At 35.6% G+C, this 15,241-nt stretch overlaps 1 protein-coding gene across 1 annotated transcript; it reads left to right on the forward strand.

Annotated features, from left to right (window-relative positions):
* Positions 1–8,942: 8,942 nt before the first annotated feature.
* On the forward strand, positions 8,943–15,204 carry b9d1 (B9 protein domain 1). The gene is made up of 7 exons (XM_060897010.1): positions 8,943–9,109; positions 9,195–9,263; positions 9,430–9,541; positions 13,705–13,801; positions 14,170–14,232; positions 14,762–14,829; positions 14,913–15,204. The coding sequence occupies exons 1-7, from the start codon at positions 9,047–9,049 to the stop codon at positions 15,038–15,040; spliced, it is 600 nt and encodes a 199-aa protein (XP_060752993.1). The 5' UTR covers positions 8,943–9,046; the 3' UTR covers positions 15,041–15,204.
* Positions 15,205–15,241: the final 37 nt, after the last annotated feature.

Below are 15,241 nucleotides of genomic sequence, written 5' to 3' on the forward strand. Positions count from 1 at the left end.
CATTAAAAGTATAATAATGGCAAATAACACTGATGCTAATTAGACAAATGTGAACCAGGGTCACGAGGCAGCTAACAGCCTGAAGGGGATCAGTCATATATATTCTCTCTCTCTCTCTCTCTCTCTCTCTCTCTCTCCCTGTGTGTGTCTCTCTCACACACATTTGCGCACACTTGCACATACACACAGACACACACACCGACACACACACAGACACACATATATATATATACAGAAGCAGCATGAACACAGCACAGCCCTCAGCACACGTTCTCCTGAAGAAGGACCCACACCTGTGAAGGAAATACCATGATTCATGCAGCACAATTCCACCCAAAACTCTCCAGCATGAACACCTCCAGACCAATCCGCCACCCGTCTGCCTCCATCATCTATTCTTCTTATCTGTTTCTTTGTTTGTGAAGCACATCCGGATCTACCAAGCCTCCTCTGACCTGTGTGGCTGGCTGCCTGTAGCAGAGACCTTATGTAAGAGAAGACTCTAGATCTCTGAAAGGAGCTTTAGTCTCCTGCACGTGTAACATGCTGAATTTTTTACTAAGCCTGGATTGCAGTAAGGATTATCCTCAACTACACCACTGGTCCTCATTTCAAAAGCGGGGGACGGTTTAAGAGAAGATCCATGCAGAAGCACACCTTCACCAGTGATTACACATTATTCAATGAATTCATTTTTACCAGGAGCTCTGAATGGATGGATGGATGGATGGATGGATGGATGGATGGAAAATCAATTTATTGATGTGAAGATAGAAGGACGATAGAAGAACCCAAAGCATTGTAGTAACCTGTGTTTTTAAATTTGCTTGGATATTAATAATAGCCTGCATACATTTTGGGTCAGAATTCATGTTTACTAAGCATCTTACAGTATGTGGATTTCTGTTCCAATATAAGACAATGACAATTATTTTGTTCTGTCCTTTTAGTTGTATTTGTTCATATTTTTTCAGGAGGTTGCTTTTGATATTTATGTATGCATGTATGCATATCTGCAAAGCTGTGAAATACTTTATATGCCACAGTAAAAGAGCATGCAGTGTTCAACAGAATATGACCTTCATCTCACTAAATAACGATTCATGTCCTTGTTCCTGTAAGTTGAACAGATCAGAAAATTTTCTCAGCTCTTAATATTTTCATTTTATGTTTTATTCTCACAACATGAGATGTGGCATGTTTTTATACAAAAGATTTAAAAAGATTACACCGATCTAGTAAAGATATTTAGACCTCTGTTCTATAATAAAAGTCTAGTCTGAAGAATTAAGCACAGTTTTGGATTATTATTTATTTATTTAATTCAATGCAATTCAATTTATTTGTATAGCGCTTTTAACAATTCACATTGTCTTAAAGAAGTATAGAAACAGAAGAAAAAATAAGAAAAAAATAATAATAATAATAAAAAAAACAATTATTTATTTATTTGTTTGTTTGTTTGTTTACCACAAATATTAAAATACATCCGTTTTTGAATATTAATTCAGTAATTAAATATACTTGACCTTCAAACGTTTTAGAGAAACATCAATTAGTAAATTGTTATTGAATTTGTTCTTGGGGTCATGTTTATCAGTCACACTGTTAATATTGTAGATGAATCTGATTTAGTAAAGTGCAGTATATCCTGCTGGGTTTCACCAAACTGTGATTTTTAACTTTATTTCAGAGGCCAAAAAAATTAATTTCTGTGCCTGGTTTGTTGTTCCCATGTTCAGCACTGAATGTCTTTGTCATGTCACATTCCACAAGGTGTTATCTTTAAATTCTGTGTAAGGTTAAAGTCCAGACGCATGACTTTCACCCAGAAAATAATTCATTTGTTTATACCGATTGAAAATGTCCCATAAGTTGATTTCCAGGGGGCACGGTGGCTTAGTGGTTAGCACGTTCGCCTCACACCTCCAGGGTTGGGGGATCGATTCCCACCTCCGCCTTGTGTGTGTGGAGTTTTCATGTTCTCCCCGTGCCTCGGGGGTTTCCTCCGGGTACTCCGGTTTCCTCCCCCGGTCCAAAGACATGCATGGTAGGTTGATTGGCATCTCTGGAAAATTGTCCGTAGGGTGTGAGTGCGTGAGTGAATGAGAGTGTGTGTGTGTGTGTGCCCTGCGATGGGTTGGCACTCCATCCAGGGTGTATCCTGCCTTGATGCCCGATGACGCCTGAGATAGGCACATGCTCCCCGTGACCCGAGGTAGTTCGGATAAGCGGTAGAAAATGAATGAATGAATGAAAGTTGATTTCCATTCCACCGAACATGACATCAATGTAGTGGTAAAAAAAGGAACTGTAATCTGAGTGGTACAAAGCAAATGTATCAGTGTTTGCTTTTGTTTAATGTCCAATTGTATTGATGTAAATGAACCTTAAATTTATGTTTCAGTGTGCAATCACCCGGGATAGAAAACATTAGGATCTACCTCATTTAACACAATCTATCAGCTATTTATTAAGGCCTTCATGGACAGTAAATATGAAAAATATATCTGTACACCTGAGCTAGATGTTCCTGATCCACAAGAGGAGAATAACACAGCGTGACCTCAGCATTTCAAAGTGTCGGAACAGCTTCTTCTTTTATTTCCCAGCATACAATCTTCAGAGATCGTTTTCGGGATCCTGTATACTAATGCACTTCGAAGGCCTGGACTGTTTTAAGATATTTCTGTATTGTAAAGTGTATGCATAGTCAAATTGTGATGACTGTGATCCTACTTATCTTGAAGCACATAGCCATCTTTTGTATTTAAAAAAAGAAAATCGATGGTCTCCCGTCATTAAATGAGAATATATATAGAGATATAACAGATAGGATGATAAAACTCCTGACTCAGCAAATGCAGTGTTTTTTTCTTTTGCCCAAAGGGAAATTAGACTCAGGTGATGCATCAGTGCACATCCAGGAGTTTAGCATGTCCTTTGCTTCTGGCTGCACTGAAAACTCACCATTCTGCATACGGTTTCACTTTATGTTAACCGCAAAGCTTTTACAAAACATGCTTTAAACATTTATTCCTTTTCCACAACTGAGCAGTTATGACATTATATCATGTTCCAAGCTAAATGATGATAGCCTTTATAAAACTTTGAGATGGTCAATTTTTATTTTAAATGTAATTTCGGTGTATATTGAAGTCATGACTACTCACTTACAGCTAGAAAAGCTAATTAAATTTAATTGATTCTAAATCCCCCAAATTTATCTTAGCTATTATTCTCTGTCGCTGATCTTTGAAGAACAAAAAAAAAAACCCATCTTGCTTTCATACACCTCTTAACGTCTCTTAAGGGACAATAGATTTTAAAATACTAAAGAATTTTTTTAACCATTATGTAAGCATGCTAATAAAAAGTGCAGTTTATAACAAGTTCCTGGCATGCTATCAGAAGAGTGGCATTTATATTTACTTTCAGTGTTCTCTGTTTTCAAGTTAGCCAGCACAATACAGTTGGAAAGTTAATGGATTAATGGAATTTTGACTTCATTTCCTGAGAGATCATCCATGGCAGGAAATGTCATTGCTAATGAAACTAAATGGCACCTGAGACTGCAGCATGTCCTCAGCTTGCTCCATTACTCCAACAGATTTAACAGTTAGGAAACCTGCAAATTGCTCCAAAGTGAATGTGGCTTAGATACAGCCCATAATAATTATCATTTCAGGAAGCCATCAACACCCATCAATACCTAGGTTGTCTGTTCTGGGGAAGTTAGCATAATAATACCTTCTGGTGTGTACTGTATCTGTATCTGGTGTGTAACCACAAATATTTATTTTCTTTAATATTTATTATCCATTAGTTATGAAATCACAATTCCAAATACCACAATAGCCACTTATCCTCTATACATAATTATCTAGTGGTCAGAATGGAACATCAACATCCTGTTTGCCATAATTTGATCTCAAATCCACTATGACCCACTCGTCTGCACCTCAAACAGGCCATTATGCTATCATGTAGCTGCACTCTAGCTAATGGAGAAGCAATATAACTATAAACTTTCATAATAAACTGTACTTTTAAACCTAATTGAAGATTGAAGAAGGCATAGATCGATAGTGGTACACACAGAGCATTCAGACACTGGGCCTTCAAACTTTTGTGTCTCAAGGACAAATTGAGTATCTGGCATTGAGATAACAATAAGGGGGATTTTATATACGTTCTTTAATTCATTCATAATTTATTTATCATTTTAAACACACAGACCAACTCCATTCATACATACCAATGGACCATGTTTGGAGCAAAGGGATCATTGAGTTAAATACCAAGAGGACTACCAAGGACAAAAGGTGGATAAAGGATGCTGTCGGCAGTCGACTCTGTTAGGTCCATGGTTTGCTTCTGTGGCCCTCAAGATTGACAAGTTTGGCTTGTATCATTACACTGCTGTTTAACAAAGTGGAGTGTATGACCTCTAGCTGCTCAAACTGTTTGGATATCATCATTGGCTTCAACAGGTTCTATCGTTGTAGACTGAATACAAAGTAAAAATATGGCCTGAATCAGCTGCAAGGATAGTTCTTCAAGTAGCTAATTAATTCTCACCATTGCTATCCAAGATGCATGGCTGTTTTCCACTGGTTTTGGACATTGAGTATTTATCTCGATCATCATTAGCAAGACAGATTTGGTCATCTGTAATGAAAAAGTGGGTTTTGATACAGCACGTAAACGTTATACTCATCGTACCAGGAGTCCCCAGGAGCTGGTTAGTAGGCTGGCAATATGAAGTGCTAGAGAATACAAGAAGGAGGCCCATTGGTACCTCTGCAGTGTAATAGAAATGCATAAACAAAAAGAACATGAGACAAGTAGGGCAGAATCCAATTTAATAAAACATTTAGCTACAATCCAGTCCAATCATATATCTGAATAGCTCAGGTTTAAGTCTTTCTCAAGATCCTAGGTTCTCTGGCAGTCAGTCCCAGAATATGAGCTTATAGACACAAACCTTAATGCAGATTTAGGCAATTTTTATGACCAAAAACTATGTTTAGATGTAATATATAAGCATAATGGCTAAAGCACATGGCCTAAATGGCCAAGTATGGATGGAGCTCAGATTACTGACTGTGTGGAGATTTAAACGCTGTCACCATGTCTACATCCACCATTCCTGGGATAAGCTCCAGCTCAAATGTGACCCTAACCAGAATGAAGCAGTTAGTGAAGATGAATAAATGATAAGAGTGGTTTCCTGATGTCAAGCATAGTTTACGTGCAGTGAAGAACAGCCGGGATTCAGTATAGGTTACACAATATACAGTCCCTAATTGCTGTTTCTGTTCGCTTTGTTCAAGTGCATTAGAGTGCAACAGTAACAATAATGAGTCTGACATCTTTTGAGTGGCCTTTTAATTCCAACATCAAGAGTGGCTGATTGCCTCTCACCAGCCCTGAGGACGACACTACAGCTAAGTCTTGAGCCTGGAGACAGAGAACTAAGCTTTTCCATAACACTAAGAAGAATCATGCTTTCCTTTAAACAGTTATATATGATTGTGTTGGATATGCAACATTAATGTATGCCACAAATATTTATTATGTCCTGTATAAAACACATTGAATTTGAACTCCTGTTCCTAAATAAATAAAGGCTAAAGCGAAGCGGTTTGACGTTGCTATCTTATAGTATTATTGCGTGCATTATTTTTGAATAAATGTTTAAAGATGAATCCGTTGTATTAAACTACATCCAAAGATGACTGTCAGCTATTGACTGGACTGTGTAGAATACTCGCTGGTGTTCAAAGCACTGAGAAATTATGTGCTTAATTAAAAGTACAGGTCTTTATTTTATTTTTTTTAATGTACTTAAACATAAAAAATTTAAATAAATGATTTAACTGATGCCATTAACGTCATGTTTTCATGTGAACAGTACCTTGGTTATTTAAAACTGTACTATATATGACTACATAACTATGATGTTTTAAAAAAAATATGTCTGAAAATATCATTCAGTCTTTGGAAGGCTGCAATATTTACTATTATCTAGAATTTGATTTGCTAGCAATGATGAACACTAGCGAAGAAAGACTAGCAAAAAATAAAACAGGCTAACAGACTGTCAGTATTAAAAAATAAGCAAAAAAACTATCGCAAAATGCTTTTGAAAATTAGTCTGAGATTATAGCTTCTATGGAGGTAAAGCACACTTGTTTTTTCGAGTGTTTGTTTTTCTCCAGCATACAGACGATTACCAACATTAAACCAGCAGTAATTATGCTCAGGACTAACTACAGTGTCTAGGTTGAGAAGGTCGTGTTTGGTCAGAGAAGGTCACTGATGTATTGGTTTGGTTCTTAATATTTTTTTCTGTATTGATGGATTGACTGGTTGATTCAACCATAGAGTGGATACTAAACTGAAATTATTGGATAATAAACAGAGCCTGTTAGGTTGATATATAGCGTACAGTCATTGCCTAGATAAGAGGAAATGAGACCTTCGAGGTGAGTACTTTGAAGGTCTAAATAAAAATAGGTCTAAGCCATAAAATATGTATTTGTTTTTCTTGGAAAAAAGTAAGAATATATGTAAAAAATTAAAATTACAATTACAATTAATTAATTAATTAAATCATAATCAACTATAAAATAGTAATAAAAAATAAGTTTTGTAACGAAGTACAATTACACTAAATACTACATGTAATACTCAAAACTCACTGCAGTGAATTTTTTAATGAAACTGTGTATACACAACTACATTTGTTATAGTATGTCACAGTACTGTGTACAATGGTGTGTTTTTCTTTAACACATTGGTTGTGGCAGTGTAACTTAGCTACACCTTAAAGGATTTCCACAAGAAATTCCAGTATTAATTCCATAATACTACATATTTGAGAAGCTTCAGGAATATTTTGCTTGCTATATTGACAGGTACTGTGTAGTATCTGAGCCTCCAGCTATTTTCATCTATCTCCATCTATTAGTGGACGCTCTGGACAGGGTATCAAACCCATCTGAGGGCAAAATCTCTCTCACACAAACACACACACATAAATACACACACACTACAGAAAATTTAGAGACGTTAATCAGACTACACCTTATGTCTTTGAACTGCTGGGGAAAACGGAGTACCTAGAGGAAGCACAGGGAGACCATGCAATACTTTGGTGAGTCTGTAAAATGTTATTATATTAGAGACGTACAAACTGTCACAGATATTGACATGCTAAAATGTCTTTAATGTGTACATTTCTTAAATGGTGTTAAAACCACATTACAAACAGAACAAGTTTCATCTCACATGTGCTCCTTACAGAGAAAGTGCAAAATAACTATACAGAAAAGCCTTACCATCTCTATCAAAGCCATCTCTATCAAAGCCTTACCTTCCATCTAAAAAAAATGTTAGCTACGGGTCCTGCAAAGGACTTTTAAGTAGTACAGACAAGTCTGTCCTATAAATAGTAACTGAAAGTCAAAGAACCTGGTCCCTGAGTGGGAAAATTGGCAACAGACGAGGGCGCCTTAAACTGGGACACACATAAACCACACAGTGACCGTCAGGCCATTTTCCCTTGGTCTTGTGAGGGAAAGATTTACATACAATGTAGTGGTGCAGTGCATCATTAATGCACAAAACTTTGAAATTTGATCATTTGATTCTAATATTAATATTGATTCCGCTGCAGCACACCATTTTTATTTTTTTTGACTCAGGTTAAAGAAATGTTATATTCAGCATGCAGCATTCCTGGCAGAAGGTTCACTGTTTTGCTTTATTTTTCAGCAGTTTTTTGCCACGTGGTACTATTCCTTAGTGGATTTTCTTTACAGGCAGCAAATCTTGTAAAGCCCTCCAAAAATGTGCAGGTCCTAGAGAGAGGTTACTATCTTCTACACAAATTTACACTGCACCAGAAGTGCACAAGGAGAGCATTACTGCAAAGGTTACGAGTACACAAGGGACCCTATGAATGAAATTTGGGCATTAATCCTGGTGGTGTCATTAGTTAAGCTATCCGGTAGTCTACATTTCCTACCGTCTCATCATCCCCGCACTTGTGACTGCACAGACTCACTAAATCTGTTCAGGGTTACCATGGGACTTCAGTGTTATCTGTAACAGGCAATTTGTGGCTGCAGGTTTTCATTTTCCGCCATGTAAACCTAATAATCTTTTGAAGACCTGAAATCAGATGTACTAATGCTTGACCAGAATGAAACCCTGCAGTCACAGTGGCCCAGTGCAAATATAAATAACATTTCCTTGTGAAGTAACGAGTGTCAAACACAGGTCTTGTAAACTCATCGCCCTACAGTGATTATTTATTTCTTTTTTTCACAAACATTAGCCCATGCTGGTTTTGGTAATGAGCTGACAGATTAAATCAAGTCTGGTCACATGGTGTAAAATGATCAACTCAGTTCAATTCAATTTATCTGTATAGCACTTTTAACAATTTCACATTGTCTCAAAGCAGCTTTACAGAAGTATGGAAACAGAAGATAGAGAAAGAGAAATAAATATATAATAATAAGAAGAAGAAGAAGAAGAAGAAGAAGAAGAAGAAGAAGAAGAAGAAGATACACAATTAAAGTTTTAATTTAATTTTAAAAAAGATTAACTTAATTTAAAATATTATATATTTATTTCTCCTAAAAATAAAAAAAATAAAAAAGGAAAAAGGAAAATAATAACAACAACAACAACAACAACAACAACAATAATAATAATAATAATAATAATAATAATAATAATAATAATAATTAATTAATTAATTAATAAATAAATAAATAAATAAATAAATAATCTCAGGTATTTTTATTTTTTATTTTTATTTTTTTGTAATGTTCTTCTACAGCCACCTGGTGGAAACGAATCGCTATTTCTTTTAGATTTGTCCCTTACAGGGAGCCGTAGTCAAAGCGTCCTTGGTGCTGGAACTGATGTTAGCAACCATCCAGCAGCCATTTGAGTGTTTTGCTGCTATCTCACACACAGAATCGTGTCTAATTGTAAAGTTTTGTGTTTTATTATTACTGCTGTAAACATGACCTCTAATAACCCGTCAGTTTTTCTTCTCCTGGTTAATGGACAAATCGAAACAGCCAGTGTGAGTTTGTTATGTTAGGATTTTAGTGTTAGCTTTTAAACAACACTGCAAAACGTTTCTGTTTGTTTACTTTTATCTTTTCTAGTTTCCAGAATACGATGACTTATATTGCAAGTATTGTTTTGTATATGGACAAGACTGGGCTCCAACAGCAGTAAGTAAACTTTAATTAATTAAAAAAATAAATCTAAGCTGTCATTAGCATCATTTATCCCATTCATTAATCTTCATGTGCTTCATTTAGGATATTTTACTCTTTTTTTTATATTTTACTATCTACACAATTTTAGTGTTTTTGTGTTTTTTGTTCCTATCTGCAGGGACTAGAAGAGGGAATTTCTCAAATAACATCGAAAGGAAGAGATTCATCTCAGATCCTGGTGTGGAACTTTCCTCTGGATATTACTTTCAAAAGCACCAACCCCTTTGGCTGTATGTCTACCACGACACACCTCACACACTTCTTACACCCTGTCCCCTCAATGTGTGTAGGAGGTCCTGTTATAGGAAAATAATCAACGATGAGTTGGTGTGATGGTGTTTCCACCACAAAGTCGCTTACTTTCCTATCACAGGACACCCTATGATGTGTTTTATACCACAGCAAACACATTTTAATCACAGTTATCAGTTTATCGTTTTAACGTCATAGAACGTCTGCAATACGAGTCGGTTTCTATTTTCGCTTGTGTTGAAAACAGCTATAAACTGTTGTCCTCTTTTACCAACAAAACACTGCAGCTTATTATGCTTTTCAGAAATCAGAAAGTGCAAAGTGTTGTTTACTGAAGACTCTTTTCTCACTTGGTGGAAAACTTACTGACTATTGCGATCACTGGCACTGTAGACTCCTTCCAGGAATATAAAACATTAAACAAACATCTGTGTACACAAAGATTGACCATATCAACATTTATGCATTTTTCTTTGTTAAACTTAACAACTGTACAATTTTTTTTAGCTATTAGGCTTAGATTATGTGGAACATCTGCCAAACTAGCCCCTGTGAATTAGCTGTTATTTAAAACTGTGATTTGCCTCACAGCTGGAATTATTGCCAGAAGTGATATATAGAAAAATAATGAACAAATGTCAAATGATTCAAAATTGTATCACCTCTCACAATTTCTTTGCATTATTTTGAAGTTGACCAGTAGAGATTCTACTTGTATGAACAATCAAAAACAAAACAGAGACTTTTACAGAGACTATATTGAAAATTCAGGCTCCAAAGTGGAAACTCAATGGAACAGTAGTGAATAAATCTGTGATTCGATTCAATTTAATTTATTTGTATAGCGCTTTTAACAATTTCCCATTGTCTCCAAGCAGCTTTACAGTAAGTATAGAAACAGAAAAGAGAGTAAAGGAAATACATACAGTGTATATATATATAATATATATATATATATATATATATATATATATATATATATATAAAATGAGAAGAAGGAAAAATAAGAATAAAAATAAATAAGTGAATATATACAATTGAAGTTTTAAAATGAATTTAAAAAAGATTAACTTACAATTTAAAATACTATATATATATATATATATATATATATATATATATATATATATATATATATATCCCTATCCCTAATGAGCAAGCCGGAGGTGACGGCGGCAAGGAAAATCTCCCTGAGATGATAAGAGGAAGAAACCTTGAGAGGAACCAGACTCAGAAGTGAACCTCATCCTCATTTGGGTGACACTGGACAGTAAATAGTGTAAATGTAAATAATGTCATTTCTACAACAGATCACTATACAATAGTGCAACCGAGAGCTCCTGAGGAACTAATGGGTCATCGCAAACTCCGATCTCAGCACAGACCTGATTGTTGATAAAGACCAGACCATACAAGAAGGCAAACACTGACACAAATTAGAAAGCCTGTGATCACAAACAAAACTGAGTACCTGTGATTTTTTAACTAGCCTAAATGCATGAACATGGCTCTAAAATGACCTTTAAACACCAGAAAGTTCTACAGTTTGGACCTATGATCTGTGTCTTTGTGCACGTTTGCATCGTAGCTACACATGGAAAAGAATTGCCAGAGGAATTGAACTTGGACTGAATCTGATTGTGAGACGATAAACGATAAAACGATACACATCAGTGACCAACTAAAAATCAGTCAAAACAGTTCTTGTAGTAATCTGGAGGTTTATAATGAGCTACCTGCTCTGAAAAACATACAGCTAAGTGCTTTGGTTCTGGATCGGGGTTATCGGTGGAATCAGAGTTACTGTGAGAGCTCAGAATGAAAACTGTGGATATACCCAAATACTGGCTGAGACGATAACTCCATGTGTCCAGAAGCTTGGCAGAAGAGCAAATATTCAAGCTTGATAATGATCCAAAGCACACTGCCAAATGATTCTAAAGAATAGAAAAGTGAAAACTGACCCGGACAAGTATGTCACCTGACTTCACCAGTCCTGCACTTGGCGTATTTTTTAAAGAAAGCTAGAGCAACACAACCCTTCCAGCAAAGGTCAGCTGGAAAGAAGGGTCTCTGAAGAATGGCAGAACATCTGCAACACTAGCGTTCTACATGCCAAGGAGGATGTAGTCAGTAATAAAGTTGGAGATAGAAAGTTTTGGAAAAATTAGATTTGAATCTAAATAATAAAACTTGTACTGACTTATGGTGTTGTGTATCCACTGTGGGGTCAGTATTTTTAATATTGTGAATTTAAACTGTTTTTAATATTTTAGCAAACGACTCTACTGTTCAACTTAAAATGAATTTGATTCCTGTAAGGTGATACAATTTTGAATCATTTGACATTTGATTCTTACACTGACGTTCCAGTCCACTGGCAGAAATTTTCAATGAAAGATGTTTTTACTTTCGTTGGATTACCTTACATTTGTCAATTATGTGTAAGACCCAGAGATGTAACCCTCTCAGAGTGAAACTGGTATTTTAACTTCAGGAAGTTCTCTGATTAAGAATAGAGTAACAAATTTTTCTTTGCATGACATTTAACCCCTTCCACTTTTAGCCAGGACAAAAATGATAAATTCTTTCTCATTATTATGATAAGTTAGCATACAAAGCCTGAACGCTGTATCTACACATGCACACACAAGTACTGAAAGAAACTCAGCTATAAGACTACAAACACCATTAACACCTAAACAAAGGATAATTCCAACACCAAGCGGCTAACTAAACATAAACGAGACAGAAAAAAAACACTAACAATGTACATGCGACAAAACAGACACAAGCAATCTGCCATAACACAATACAAACAACCGGATTCCAACATACCGTATGATGAACTGTATAATGAGTATAATGATATAATGATAAACACTGTGACCAGAAAAAAAACACTTTATTTTAACCACCAAGAATCATTATTATTTTAATAATCATTATTAAGTACCAGAGTTCTTCAAGATAAACTCATTTTAAATTGAGCATGTTGTTTTCAAGCAAGAGGCTCAAAAATAGGCCTTGGGTTGTTTTGTGTAAACTGTGAAGTGAAGCACAAGGTGGCAGCATTGAGACAGCAAAGTGCAGCACACACACACACACACACACACACACACACACACACACACACACACATGATATTTATATAATCACATTTACTCGGTACTTAGTAAAATACTATTCGAAAGATATAGAAGAAACCATTAGATGATATAACTAACAACATCTGGCTGCTGTGCTCATTTGATCCCAGGACTAAAATGTCATTGTGTTATGTGGAGTATAAATATGACTGAACACATATAACGCTTCTGTTCTCAGACACTTCACTTCATTTCAGTGTTCAGTTACTTTGCCTCAAGTCCATTTAAATAATGATCTCAAAAGAGTGAAAGTGATCGTTAGATGTCTCCAGATGTTTTAAAGTGGCAAAACCAGCCCTACATTAAATATTGAGCTGTTAATGTACACAAACAGGTTATAATGGTTTCAGCGTGATGGATATAATCAAACTGAAAGCAAAATAAATGAGTTTTATATAATAAAAAAGAATTATTAAAATCATACAACACACTCAAAATGATGTTTGGCAGACTACAAGGTTTTCTGTACACTATGTATAGAAAAATGCTGGAGAAATGTTTTTTTTTTTTTTTATTAATTACATATATGTAAAGTTTCCTGCATTAAACCAGAGGACAGACTTTAATCTTGTAAGACATGCATAAAATGACTACTTCAAGATAGCTGTCCACATACTCTGTTCACCCCAAGCTGTACGTCATCAAGGTATTTCTGTTGTAGTGAAAAATTCACGTTTGTACTTACTGCACACTACATACTGTGTTTGGGCGTGTGGTGTGTATAATGTCATTTCAAGCACAGCCAACGAAAGCCATGTGGTTTAAGACATCTTCACATCCCTGAGGACCGGTTTGGGAAATCTATTTATAATGATCATAATGATAATTAAACAGGTTTCTAATATTTGTCCTATTTATTAAGCCTTCCTCTTAATACAGTACAGCTCAGGATTAAAACATGCTGGTCTGTGCTGACAATGCTGAATTTCCTTTACCACCACCTGTAAATGCATCCATTCATGTGTGTTATTTTTATTCTACATTTTCACCAGGGCCTCAGGTCGTGGTGAGCGTATATGGACCAGATACATTCGGAAACGACGTGGTCCGGGGTTACGGAGCTGTGCACGTCCCTTTTACACCTGGAACGTTAGTGTCTGTTTTGTTTTTTTTTAGATTAGGAAGACATCATTTGTGAATCGTTATACAAATGTGTACAAATGAACCTTTCTCATGATCAATTGCATGTGTTGATGTTTGTTTTTATAAATTATGTTAAGATCCTGTGTGTGTGTGTGTGTGTATATATATATATACATATATATATATGTATATATATATATATATATATATATATATATATATATATATATATATATATATATATATATATATATATATATATATATATATATATATATATATATATACACACACACACACACACACGACATTCATTAGCAAAATCACATCCCAGATTTACCAGCATCTTTTTATTTGATGATGAATCGTTGCAGACACACAAGGACAATCCCAATGTTTGTTCCTGAGTCCACGTCGAGGCTGCAGAGATTCACAAGGTAGTAGACTAAAAGGTTCTTCAGATATATTCCGAGTTTTCGTTACAAATTTTGTAGTGAGGTCTGAGAGCAGACCAAAATCTAAGCTGGTTGCATTTATGATTTATGATGAAAAAAGTTTTAAAAATGTTTAATTTTAAGCAAATTTGCAACATGGACCATGTTATTAAGGTGCTGAGATTCTCCCTTCTACTGAACGTTCACACCACCACTAGTGTGTGCCGTGCAAAGCAAACCGAGGACGTAGCAGATGACGACAAACTGAACATCATGTGAACGTTTCTAGGATTCTGCTTTTCACTCATTATTCTGATGTCATTCGAAAGAAGTTTGTATTAAACTAGAAAGGAATACAAGACATTCTAACCCTGAACACACTGAAATGAAAAAAGAAATCTTCCATCTTCCTGTTAAAAACTTTTAACCCTACTAATAAATATATTAGACTTAACTGGAATATTAAGGGCACGCAGTAACAGGATTTTACTATAAAGCAGTTATCGATCGAAATGTACTTTCTGGTCCGTAGCTGGTTGATGGGAAGGCGTCCCGAGTTCACGGATCCTAAGGTCGTGGCTCAGGGAGAGGGAAGAGAAGGTAAGACAAGTTCTAACATACCAAAGAAAATCATCTACAGCGTAAGGAAGCGTTTGAGCGATACTGGATTTTTGTTTTTGCAGTAACCAGGGTGCGCTCTCAAGGCTTCGTCACCATCCAGTTTAACATCGTTACCAAGGACATGAAGAAGCTGGGATACGACGTCACACCCACAGAGCAAACACCCGCCCCACGTCTGACAGGAACCTGACGACACCACAGCTGTTAAACGTGGTTTCAGAAATCTACAGATATCACGTTTTTAACCACTGGACAGTTTTTTATGATGTAATAAGCAATGCATTTATTTAACCTACACAACCATGACATTATACATACACATTTATATATTTGTAATAAACTTCTCAAGCCGTTTTTTGTTTTTTTTGTCATTTTGTTTGGCTTTCACTTT

Source organism: Tachysurus vachellii, chromosome 21 (genome assembly GCF_030014155.1).
Source record: "Tachysurus vachellii isolate PV-2020 chromosome 21, HZAU_Pvac_v1, whole genome shotgun sequence".
Lineage (NCBI taxonomy): Eukaryota > Metazoa > Chordata > Actinopteri > Siluriformes > Bagridae > Tachysurus > Tachysurus vachellii.

Bases quoted from the DNA above. Each gene is read 5' to 3' on its own strand.
- b9d1 (XM_060897010.1), top strand. From the start codon at position 9,047: ATGACCTCTAATAACCCGTCAGTTTTTCTTCTCCTGGTTAATGGACAA. The intron at 9,110-9,194 runs GTGAGTTTGTTA...TATCTTTTCTAG, and splicing joins GACAAATCGAAACAGCCAGT to TTTCCAGAATACGATGACTT. The intron at 9,542-13,704 runs GTATGTCTACCA...CATTTTCACCAG, and splicing joins AAGCACCAACCCCTTTGGCT to GGCCTCAGGTCGTGGTGAGC.